The sequence below is a fragment of the Protopterus annectens genome, chromosome 8.part0 (genome assembly GCF_019279795.1).
Source record: "Protopterus annectens isolate FY-2018-M chromosome 8.part0, PAN1.0, whole genome shotgun sequence".
Lineage (NCBI taxonomy): Eukaryota > Metazoa > Chordata > Ceratodontiformes > Protopteridae > Protopterus > Protopterus annectens.
In genome coordinates this window covers 1,199,209,778-1,199,223,248 of record NC_056741.1, presented here as the reverse complement: position 1 = coordinate 1,199,223,248, position 13,471 = coordinate 1,199,209,778, and the positions used below count along the sequence as shown (strand labels likewise).

The following is a 13,471-nucleotide window of genomic DNA, read 5'->3' as shown; positions in this document are numbered from 1 at the left end:
CATGGAACGGATTATCATGGACCTCATTAACAAGGACATTGGCAACCTCCAAACACTCATTACCACACAGTTTGGCTTCATCAACGGGGGGGGGGGCATGTCTGTTAAATTTGGTCAACTTCTTTGAGACAGTTACCAAAGCCATGGACAAGGGGAAGACAGTGCACACTACGTACCTTGATCTGGTCAAAGCCTTCAACACTATTTCTCACTTGGGCATAATAAATCTCAACTAGGCATTAATCCATATGTTACCAGATGGGTAGCAAACTGGCTCACTGATAGAACCCACCTAGTCAAAATAGGGGAAGCAACCTCAAGCAGTAGACCTGTAATGAGCAGCATACTCCAGTATACAGTCTTGGGGCCTCTGTTATTTGGGATATACTTTTCTGAGGTGTAGGCCAAAACCAGTGGGCTATGGCTGACCAAGTTTGCAGATGACTGCAAGCTGGGCTCTGTCATCAGTTTTCCTAGTGAAGTAGACATCCTCCAAGAGGGTCTCACAAACAAATGACTGGTGCCAGAAACATGGCCTCAAGCTGAATACCTTTGGGGAGAGTGACATCCCTACAAATTATCACATTAATAACAATGTTCTAAGCACACAATCAGTCGTGAGGGATTTGGGCACCCAGGTTGATAGCAACCTGACTTTTAACCACCATGTTGCTTCCATTTTATGGAAAGCTTTCTACATGGCCCACCTCACAAGTAAGAATATCCCATCCAGGGACAAAGATGTCATAACATCCCTGTATTCTTCCCTTTTAAGGCCCATTATAGAGTACAATGTCACTTTCAGCATGTACCTCACAAAGCACATGCAGCTGCTGGAGAGAACACAGAGGTTCCTCACCAGGAGAATCCAGGGCCTCAAACATCTACCATACGCAGAGAGGCTAAAAGCCCTATCCCTCTAATCATTTTCATACAGACTCCTCAGAGGTGACCTCTGTCTGGCATACAAGGTGATTTCTGACCCCTCCTCTATGGGATTGCTGCATATCCACAAGTCAAGCTCCACTCAAGTAACCTGCACACGTGGCCTCAATCTGGTCTGTGACATCAGTAGGACTTGTTGGCGGGACAGACTTGAGTCCCAGAGACTTTCCCATCTGTGGAATAGACTCCTTTCCATGTCAAGCAGAGTACCTCTTTACCCCTTTTTAAGTGCAACCTGGATAACTGGATGGGAAATAGAAAATACACCCCTGGGATTCCACCCATGTCCCTGCTGGACAGGTGCATTGTCTACTGACTTGTCTAAACATGGGCTAAACTCTTGGCTAGGCTTATAAGGGCCTCAGGGCCAATAGCCTAGTAACTTCTTATGATCAGAAGCATATGCAATGGCCTTAATCTTTAACAGTATTATACATTGAATTGATAATTCATATAAAAATAAATGGAAACAAATACATTTTTGTTTGTGCAATAAGAAGAAATAAAAACTTCTGAACAAAATCTGAAAATACTAAATATTGAAATGTGGTAGATTATAAATTATATTCAGTATAACATATATGAAGCTACATATTCTAGAGATGTCAATAATATACTTAAACTATTTAAAAGTTATACAACCATTCCTGTTTGACTAAATGTTTCGTTGCACTGCATTTTGTGCAACTGGTGGCTTTATTTATGGTACCAATTTAGATTAAATGATAAACAGGAAAAATAAAAAAGTATATATTGTTTTAACCTTTCAGAAAATTCTAAAGTAAGGACAACATAAAATGTTATTAAAATTAAGCCTTATTACCTAATGATTGACTGTGTAAGTAAAATAAAATTTTGGATCACAAAACTATTAAGTATCTCTTCAAAACAGAATGAACAAATTATCCAAAACATTAAATTATATATCGCTAGTATTATCTAACAAACCAAATAACAAATGACTTCTTTCAGCTCAATATAAGATACTAATTCTCTGTAAAGAAACAATAAAAGACTGATTTTGGCATACCTTGTTTTAAGAAGAAAATACATATGTAACAGATAGAGATAAAACCATAATTTTGAAATCAGTTAAAAAAGACCTACATAATCTTCCTTTTGCAAAAATCTATACATGGAAATGTTTATATCTAGCTTACTAAAATATAACAATTTGGTAAGAATGACACAAATGAAACTAGCTAAGAAAATGAATAATGTTTTTGGAAATGTAATAAGCAAATAACAGGATGATTAGAATCCCAAGTTATTTGAATGTATTTACTTGTTGAATTGAATTTCCTTTCAATCCTTTCAACAAATTGTATGGTCAGATACATACAAATTATCTTGTCTTGTGTTACACAATGTTCCAATATCATCTTTTGTCAAGAAAGATCAATATCCTTTGTTTTGGACTTTGCTATCTATAGAAAGAAAAAATGAGTACAGTAAACTATAGGAAACTCACCCACCACTTTTTTTTAAGAATGTAATATATTATCTAAGGAGGTACAGTCAGGTAATTAATTAATTAATTATAAACTATAGTCTAAAATGAGTATGCTTTTAGAAAAATGTGATAAAGGTATATGACAATAGGCTAACAAAATGATAATAGGCTAGCAAAACATACATGATTGTGTACATGCTTTGTATATACAGTACAATATTTTATACTGTTTTCTGTTCTGATTGCTTCATTAGACATATTACTTTAGTTCTAGTTAAGTATAATAATTGTATATGTGGAGATGTATAAATTCAATGAGTAAACTATATATGACATGATATTTAATCATCAGATATGTAAGTGAAAAGGTACTATTAAGCCTGTAATTTGATGATCTCAGTATTTAAATAAATAAATGTACCATTGTAATTAGCAATCAGAGATTACTTCAGAGCATCGGTTTACACCCATAGCTCATGAAAGAGGTGTGCTAAGATTATTTTGTAACAGTCATACTTTTCTCTGTAATCTGCAATCAAGGCACATATGTGTAGAGTCAGTAGTGCTATTAACTGGGGAACTGTTACTTGGTATTAGTCAGCATATGCTGTCAGGTGATTCTATAGCTTATGCATTCCCATATGTTCCTTAGCCAGAGGATGAGATCATTATTCTACAGCTGAGCTATACAGTTTGATAGTTTTCTTCTCCTTAACTCACAGCATACAGGTAAGATCTACATTAAAATGTATTCCACCATTTTGACATCATCAAAACTAGAAGCCAGAGTACAGTGTAAGAAAATTAAACTATAAAGAGGGCTTTATGAAGTTTTCTGGGGAACTGGTATCATGAGATGGGTTTGAAGTGTATCAGAATATGAGAAGAACATTAGAATGATTGCCGTGTAGCACAAGGCTCAAAGGCCACTATACACCCATTCCTTGAAATTTTTTAATTATCTGTGTGAAATAGAAAGCGGGCTTATTAGTAGAACAAATAAAATATTGCATGATAACTACATGAATCAATAAGAGGAGGTTAGAAAGGAGTGGGAAGAGAGACTGGATAAGCAATTCACAAAAAAAAATGGGAGGATATATGTATGTCTAACAAATATGCAACCAAATCCAGAAGATTTAGGATTTTGCTTGGAAATGTTTACATATATATTTTTGTACCGCAAGTAGACTCCAGATAAATTTTCCTCAGGTAGACAGCAAATGTGGGAGGTGTAATGAAAAAGAAAGAGGTGCTTAGGAACATATTCTGGGGGTGCTGTGAGTTGGCAGACTTTAAGGATTCCCTGTGGGATGCACTGTCAGGGATGCTGTGTGGGCAGATTGGTGCATTGAGGGAGATGTTTTTTTCTGCGCTATGATACAGAATTGGAATTACTTAGACATGGTAAGACCTTGCTGTGTCTAATTATGGTGGCTGCAAAAACAGCAATTACTAGAAAATGGAAATCATAATGTAAACCAACAATATTAAAAGTAGTGAATATAGTAACAGATATAATACTGGAAATGGGACCTTTAGAAAATATTGTTTAAAATGAGAATTGTGAGAACAATACATACAGGGTAGGAATTAGGTTTAAAAGAAGGTTGGACATAAATGAGCTATGTAATGTTTGACTGAAAAGGATTGGGTAGATTATAAGTGACATATAATGTTCGCAACTGAGACTGTGTCTGTATGGTTTGTGATGTAAAATGCTAGCAACTAGAACTGTGTCAGCGTGGTTTGTTTTCATTTACATAAACGTATGATTGCCTATAGTGTGATGGTTTAATAAAGACGTTTCTTGTTAAAAAAAGGGAGGAATTGAAAAATGTATGCCGTTTTGCTTAGGTTGTATGCGGCATAGCAATATGTGTGAAGTATAATGTTTGTTAATGTGAATTTGTTAATACAGTTTGATTACTTTTATATAAATGTACATTTGCCTATGTCACAAGTGATAATTCAGTAAAGGTGTTAAAAAAAGAAAATATATTTTGCTCTCTGCAGATGGCCATGTCAGTGTGCTGGTCCACTAACACAAAACACTGCAGTTACCTAGTAAAAAGGTAACCAAGAATGGCCTGTGGTTTCTACAGCAGAATATGCACTCTGCACTTCAAGTATCCACTCCCAAAGTCAGCTGTGTCATGTTTTACAGTGGCTTTTGAATAAACTGTTCACAGTCAGTCAGGGCAATGCTTCTGTATTGTACAATAGCTGGATATTGTCTGAAGACCTGTGTTACTAAAACACATTTTTATGTTAAACTTAAGTCTGAAAATTATTCTAAAAAGTAGTATATGTTATACTCCTAACTAGTGTATGTTGTCAACTTGTCTTCATGCTTGCTCATTTCCTAATTTTTGTTCTGTAAGATCACTTTGTTCATATGTATTTTAGAATTCGCTTTTTTATGCTATCCCTCATCTTATTTCTATAGTTGACAACTTATCTTATGTCTGTAGTTCTGAGCCATTTGGAAATAGAGAGGGAAATGAAAGCACAAAATCACTTACCTGACAAGAGTTGTCGCCTTCGTGTATATTGCCAATGCAAATCAGATTAGCAGTGCTTTGTCCAGGAAATGAATTATGACAGGCAGCATCACTAAGCACATACATATCCTGGCACTGCAGTCTGATAGGATAATTACCTAGATGGAAACAAATTACATAAATTGTAATTCAGATTGTGCATCTAGTTACATACAGTAGGAAACATCTGAATATGAAACAATGTGGTTACCTATGTCTAGCTTCAAAAGAATCAGACTTTAATAGCAAATATTTGAAATATGTTTATGATTTACCATAGACTCTGAAGATGGCTATCATTTGCATATTATAAACACTGTTGGCACTAAAATATATAAGTATTTATAGACTGCTATATACATGAAGCAGGTCAGGCATCTGTGTCTAACTTACCTGCATGACATTGTATATGAATGCTTCTTATAGTATTTTGACTATAATCATTTTCAATAAAATGTGTCTTTCATTTGCTCTAGTCACTGAATTGCCAATTTAAAATAATGCTAGCTTTTATGAAGTAAATCAGGGAGTTAAGTGGTTTCAAATTCTAACTTCCCAAAAAATGAAGAAAGTAGTAAACGATTTTGAGTTAGCAAACTATTAGTTTCTACTAAAGTTTACCCCTTTTATATTCTAATCTTTGCTGTCATAAATTAAGTGAAAATATCTGAAAATAAAGCCTTAGTCTGACTTTTATTTCTATTGCTTTTCATAATAATGTTACACATGGCATACAGTGTTGGAGAACAGTAAACAGCACCTGATCAGGGTATGGGCCTATGCTGAGAAAAATGCGACTGAGAATGTTGTTTTTCCATAGTGATTATCTATCTATCTTGTAGATCACTTATATTTACCTATATAATTTATGCTGACAAAAAGCTTTGATGACTTAGGAATCTTAAGTCTAAGCAATTAGTGCAGAAGGTTAAAGTTATAAGCTGCTTCATCTGTGTAGTGTACAGGGTTTGATTCCTTCCACCTTCATCTGCTTAGTGTGTGACCCTGAGAAAGTCATTTTACCAGCCAGTGCCCCCAGTCACCCCTGAAAAGGGCATTTGGGCATATGCATATGTACAATTTAAAATGAAACACTTCCAAAATGTGGTGATGAAACTAAAACATGAAGACAGCTGTTTAAATGTAGATGGGATTGTTTGAAGTTATTTTATGGTTTGTACATTGATTTATAGAAGCTGACAATTATAGACATCTGAATCTGAGGGTATAACATTTGTATTTTGCAAATTAAAGTGAATTGTCAGTTTTTGTGACTGTTCATGCAGTCTGGAGATGGTGAAGGGATGCTGCCCTTTAGAATCGTTGTTCTTGATTGGTGCAGGTGTTGATGTTTTGATGTTTGTGAGTAGATCACAGTTGTTATTGTGATTTTAGGTTTGTGGCTTTTTGGGTACTGTGGTGTCACTATGTATACTGGAAAAAGGATATCTTCCCTTACTCTCACTGCTGTGTAGCTCAGGAGTTGGCATGTAAAAGCAAAGAGGATGGCAAAGATCCCTAAATAGGCATCACTTGGGATTTTAACCTGTAAAAAAGTGTTGTTTGGTTCTTTGTTCCAATAAAGCTTTCAGCATTTCAGTGTTATGAGAAGTTGTTATTCTGGATTTAACATTTTGACTTTCCATACTGGTGGTATTATTATTATTATTAATATTATCAGTAGTAGTCGTAGTGTTTTTATTATTGTCTTATTTATATTGTATACAGGAGAGTTGGGTAGTATTCATAGTCTGGCAATGCACAATAACGTAGCAATTATTAGCAAGAAGCACCTCTGTGCTTATATACAAATAAATTAAACCCAGGGCATTAGTGATGAATAAGTGAAAGAGAAGGTGTTTTGAGGAATACAGCATAAACATAAATTATCTAAAAATAAGGGTTAAGTAGATACAAAGGACTATGTGAAAGCCGTAAGCTTCATATCACTTCAGAGTATTTCACACATATTCAGATATTATGGATGGAAGTGGCTAAGCCCAATCATGTTTGAAGTACTTAAGGCAAGAAGAAGACTGCACCACTTTTATTATTAAGATTTAAGAAAAATAAATGGGGTTTAACATGTGTTATATGGCGGTATCCTTATGCAGACACCCTGATTGTTCCATTAAAGAATAGAAAGGGGAGGTAGAAAGGATTGAAAAAGGGGAGACACATCAAAGAGCAGAACACAGAAGGAAAACATCAAGAGGGTTATAAGGGAGGAGGTGGGAGGGGAAGGTCACAATGATTTTGTTGGGGAATAGACTCCACCCTATTTTTCAGTTTCTTTTTTTTTCGTATCAGAAGGCAAAGCAGTTTGGGAAATAGATGAGAGGGTGTAGGTGAAAGGATAAGGGAAGTAGGCTGAAGCACCTGCAGAAGTCCCAGCCCACAGAGCCTTAAACATTTGCACTGCCAGATGGTATGGCAGTGGAGGACCCTGATGTTGAGGCGGTAGGGGATTGTGGTGGTATGTTGGTCAGCAGCAGCTGGGTCAGCATGTCAACATGCTGCAGCAAAGACTCAGAATCCTCTGAACAACTTCTTCCTCCAGCATGAACTCAACTGAAGCACCCATTCTGTGAGGCTTTCTGGGCTGTCACATGTTGGGGTGCCTGCAGGACTAATGCCACTGCCCTGACCCTGAAAGTACATCCCTGGATAGTCCGAGAGAAAGCGATCTCTAACCTGGGAGGAACATGTCTGGGTTGCTCTGAGGGATTTTGATGTTGTAAAAAATTAACATAAATAGGAGAGAAAAAAAATAAAAAAAATAATAAAAAAGAATATATAAATAAAACAAACACAGAGGGGAAAAGGGCTTGGGGACAAAAGATAAAAATCCACACATCATTTTACACAGTATTCACTTTCTTACTTTAAAGCATTTCCATTTTTATAACTCTTTATTGAAGTAAATCAGAAAGTGTTTATGCATATTTTTATTTGAAAGTGTACAGGTAGTGCTTATGCAAACTTTGGGCTGAAATGTTATGTGGTGTACTAATGCAGACTTTTGGGAAGTAATGTTATGGGAAGTAATCATGGTTACTTGGCAGAACAGTGTTTTATATCACATAATGGTGGGCTGCAGTGTACTACAAAACCAGTAATGATCACATTTGTGCCTGATATGCATTTGTTTGCAATACTGTAGTAAGAACACCTGTCTTAAATAGAACTAATAAGTAGAGTATTTCTGTCTTAATTTTATATCACTCTTCCTTGCAGTAATGCACTGAATGCAGTCTATTCCTTCTGTTACTAATGTCTATCAGTTAAGTTCCTCATATTCAGCAATGAAATTAGATAAACACAGAAATATTGCAGTTATATGCTGACATCTGTCTAACTCTTGCTTGCTGTAATGTACCAAAGGCAATTTTTGCTTCGGGTAATTCTGTATGAATTATTATTATTAATTTCTCCATATATATATATATATATATATATATATATATATATATATACATACAGGTATAGGTAGATACAGATATATATTAATGAAATCAGTTTAACACACAATTACTATATAGTACTTTATTCTGGCCTACTGGAGATCTTAATCTCTCCAAGCATTGTATCTTGTTATAAGAGACTTCTGCCTCATCTGTAAAGAGAAGAAATAAAACCATTCTATTTACATGTCTCACATTTTGCCATTTACATATAACTATACCACCACATTCATTGCATTATTTGTTTACATCATAGTTGTCATACTTCTCAACGTCTTAGAGCAAGAACTCTGGACAAAGCCATGATGAAAAGTGGGACAAAGGCCCAAAAATAGGGACACATTTTAAATACTGATCTTACAAACTTAGAAAGTTGATAGAATAATGTTTTTTTTCATTAACATGAATTCTTCTGAAGGGAATGAAGTCTGAAACTCAAATGTATGTTATTATTTTCTAACTTTAATCTTTAATGATTTGCCACTAATTTGTCAGAAAAAACGCAAATTTATGAAAAACAGACCAGAAATACGAAGCAAAAATCTGGACATTCCACGAATAGTTGAGAGGTATGATTAGTTCAGATATATAGTACTATATGAATTCTCTTACTTTGGTAATCTTCCCTTTACTGTCAGTTATTATCAAAAAGTGTACTTTTGGTGGATTTTTTTAATATGTATGTTTTGCATGGAACAGTCTCTAAATTTATTTGCACAGGCACAGAACAATGTAGCAAGTTATGGAAGTTTTCACCTCCTAAACTGTTCAGAAGTGGGTGCGTGATTCTTTACTTCCTTAAAATTGTAAGCATATATGGTGATGATTTAAAAACAGGTAACAGACAGTTAATAATACTGGTGAGATCTCACTAAAGTATGTGCTGGACATTCACTTCACATTGCAGCAACATCTCCACCCTTCCCCCAGTCTGCAGTCTGACTAGGGTGTGGTGCCTGACTGACTTCAGTCGTCTTGTAGGTTCATTTACAGTTATGAAAATAAATTACTTTCTTATACAACAAATGCACTAGGAAATATTTCCTGGCCTAGACAAACTATCTGCATGTAATGCAACTGCTACTTTATGTCATGCAGTACCACATGAATATATGGATGTACAACCATTTTTTTTCTTACTGTCTGAAGATATAAGCAAGTACTTAAGACTACACACGCAGGTGTATACCTGTGTTTTCAGACATATATATGCAGCTTATTATTTTACTTATTTAAAACATGCATTTCATTTATGTAGACAATGTTATCACAGAAACATTACATATATTTCTATGCAGATACACTTCTGCATACAGATGTGTGCATGTTTTATTTTCCATTATTATAATAAATTTACAGATACAGTTCTGCAGGTACACATATTTCTTCTTGGTAATACTTTCAGTTATGCAACATTCTCATATGTTCTACCTATGTTAAATCTCCCCTCCTAAAATAAATAAAAACATAGTTTTATACTTACTATAGAACTGTGACCTTCTTGCCTCTGCTTGGTCTTCCATTCACCCAGATGGTCCAGCCTGTGTTTCTTTGGGTCATTGTATCTATGACATTACTGCTGGCAAGGGAGCCTGCAGGATTTTTGCAGGGGGTACAAACCCAGAGCCCTGCCCACAGAGCCCCACCCCTCCGCTCACAGAGCCCCACCCCATCTGTCCACGGAGCCCCACCCCCACGCAGCCATTACAGGGTCCCATTACTTGGCTATTTCTCCCCAGTTGCCATAAATTCTGTTCAAAATTCTCAGTGTACATACTGTTTTATGCTTTACTTCTACAATGATTACAGTATCTAGATTTAATTAGGAGTCCGTGATAAGTTTTTTTACATACCCCATGTACATTGCAACTAACTCAAGGGAACTTTCAGCTGGCAGCCCTTTTGAATTCTGATCAAGAAGGCTTGGCAGTTCAGTTCTCTATACTGGAATAATTTCTCATTCATTGCTAATAATCATTTTATTTACTTGGGTGCTAACAGAGTTTTACTTTACCTACCATAAAGACAAGATATTTGTTTTATCTCAAAATGCTTCCTCTTGTTTTATTTATTTATTTATAAGTGACTTAGAAACAACTACTGGGGAATAGTGTTCATTAGCTCAGTATTTCTCATGTAAGACACTAAACTGAGTCCCATGAGCCTGTTCAGATTATACAGATTTAAACAGATTCGTTTATAACTATAGTGTTCTTTGGCTTCCAAGATTAGCTCTCATTAACACAAGTTGCTGTTTAAATAAAAGCTGGCATTATGTGCTCTGAATGCACGACACATTATAGATGTATTTAACTTAAACTGTGTGCAGTCACTAAATTATGTATATCTTTTAATTAATGCTTAATCAAGCATTTCTTCATAATCCCAACATTGACACAGTTGCAAGTCATCACTTCATCTTTTTAAAGATAATTCCAATAGCCCTAATATATGCACATTATTAATTATTTTTTCAAGATTAGTTTTACTGAGTGGGCGAGGGCAATTCTGGGTGTTTTCTGCTTTTGTGTTGTTGACCCTCAGTTATATGAAACTGAGTCTATTATCAATGAGGTGAACAACTTCATTATATGCTTAACTAAAAGCTTTAGACCTTTTTTCTTGACACAGACATTACAGTATCCCTTCCTGACTGTTACTGTGATAAACAAGAGCAGCCATGCATAAGAAGTGTATATATATATACATATGATTATAATACAGACAGATTGTATTAATTATAATATAAAATAATTTAATTATATCCCTTCTATAATACAGCACCACTTGTTAGAGTGTGTTTTAAATGTATAGTTTTGAATGTTTTTCCAGCAAGCAATGAAACAAAACATATGAGCCAATAATGGCAAACTGCCCAATTCAGAACATTTCAACCATAAAAGGCTACTTAAACTTCTGTCATTAAAATCCACCAATGTCAGTCAGTATGCACAATCTTTGCAGAAGTAAAAGTCATCTGAATAATTCCACATTAAAGAGATCTGAAACTAATGAAGAGGTTGTTAATAGAAAACAACTTTATATTTCAGTTTCATCTACAAATTCAGTGCCTACTGCCCTTAAAGAATAAATTGCCCATGCTACATTAAAAAAAATGGTAAGCTAGTATATTGCAGTAGGGAATGGGTGGCAAGCTGAAAAACAGGTTCATAGTTACTAGGCATTTCCTCCAAAGGAGGACATACTCAGGACCCCATCCCTTAAAATACAAATCTACATGCTGTGGAAGTAGAACCTATAGCCTTCTAAATCAAGATGCAAGTATGCTACCTGCTGTGCTACTAACACTGCTTTAAAATTCTGTATGACAATAGTGATACCATTTGCTGAACAAAACAGTTGTACATTTTAAGCAAACTTAGCATGAGCAGCAGTAAATTTCTCTTCCCTTGAAGCTCACAATTCCTTAAAAATGCACTTGAAAATAAATTACACCTGCTAACTCTAACTAGGGCATTTCACTCTCTCACACACGCACACTCCTCATTGTCTTAGTGCAAGAAATCTGGACAAAGCCTAAAATAAACATGGACAGATTATAAATATTGCCCTCAGGAACTTAGAAAATTGCTAAAAATAACAGAATTTTTTAGTATGCATTTTTCTAAAGGATATGATGTCTAAAACTCAAATGTCTTATTATTTAGCAACTTCAATCCTTTTAGGAGGAATATGGGGCAAAAACCTGGACAGCTGAGGGGTATGCTACCTCACTCTTATATATACATACATACACACATGCACACACACTACCTCTCAATCTCTTAGCACAAGAAATCTGGACAAAGCCTTTTATAATGTTGGGGATAAGGGCCCAAAACTAGGGACCCATTTAGAAAGTTGCTACAATAACAGGATTTGTGTTAGAATGCATTTTCTAAAGTATGAAATCTGAAGCTCAAATACATGTCATCATTTAATAACTTTAATTGTTAGCTTATCCCAGTGATTTGTCAAAAAAAAATAATTTTTATGAGGAACAGACCAAAAAATATAAGGCAAAAATCTGGACATTCTGTGAAAATCTTTACAGTTCTGAGGTCTGACACACACATACAGACCCCCTACCTCCTTAGAAAGTGGATAGAAGAACAAATTTTGCATTAGTATGCATTTTCTGAGGATGTTGTTTGTCTTTTTGGCTTTTCCCAGTTAGGGGTCGCCACAGCAGAACTCCGGCCCACTAAAGATTAGCAGTAGATTTTTTATGGTGCCAAGTTGCCAGCCCGATGCCCAACCTTCAGCAAAGGCATGCCCATTCACACATTTTCTAAGGATATGAAGCCTAAAACTCAAATGTCTGCCAATATTTTGACTTCAATCCTCAGTGATTTGCAAGAAAAAACACAATTTTATGAGAAACAAACCAAAAATATGAGGCAAAAAATCTGGATAATTGAGAGGTATGAACCCCCCCCTTACTTACATACACATACCTACCTCCCTCTTACACACACATCTCCCTCCCTCTTACAAACACACACACACCTCCCTCCCTCCTACAAAACGCACACACCTCCCTCCCTCCTACAAAACGCACACACCTCCCTCCCTCTTACAAATGTACACACCTCCCTCCCTCTTACAAATGCACACACCTCCCTCCCTCTTACAAACACACACACCTCCTACCCTCTTACAAATGCACACACCTCTCCCTCCCTCTTGCAAACACACACACACATACATTTCCTTGTAGGAGACACACACACCCATACTTTTCCCTACCTATTTATAGGACACACACACACATTTTTGCCTGCCTATTTGTAGGACACACACACACACACACACACACACACACACACACACACACACACACACACACACACACACACACACACACACACACACACACACACACACACACACACACACACACACACACACACACACACACCTTTCCCTACCTATTTCTTACACATGGAAACGAGTCAGTGCACATTAACTCAGTAATGGGTGTCTCGCTATACACACAAGAAACAGGCTTCCACTATAAAATGCTGTGGAGACTCCGATGTGACAGCTTCCCTTTTTAGTGTTGA

At 35.9% G+C, this 13,471-nt stretch overlaps 1 protein-coding gene across 1 annotated transcript in view; it reads right to left on the bottom strand.

Moving 5' to 3' along the window:
* LOC122808081 (trypsin-like) overlaps nt 1-13,471 on the bottom strand; it is a 162,003-nt gene that overhangs the window by 1,829 nt on the left and 146,703 nt on the right. The window contains exon 4 of the mRNA XM_044079056.1: nt 4,924-5,060. Within this exon, the coding sequence (XP_043934991.1) occupies nt 4,924-5,060 (137 nt within the window). The remainder of the gene's footprint in view (nt 1-4,923; nt 5,061-13,471) is intronic.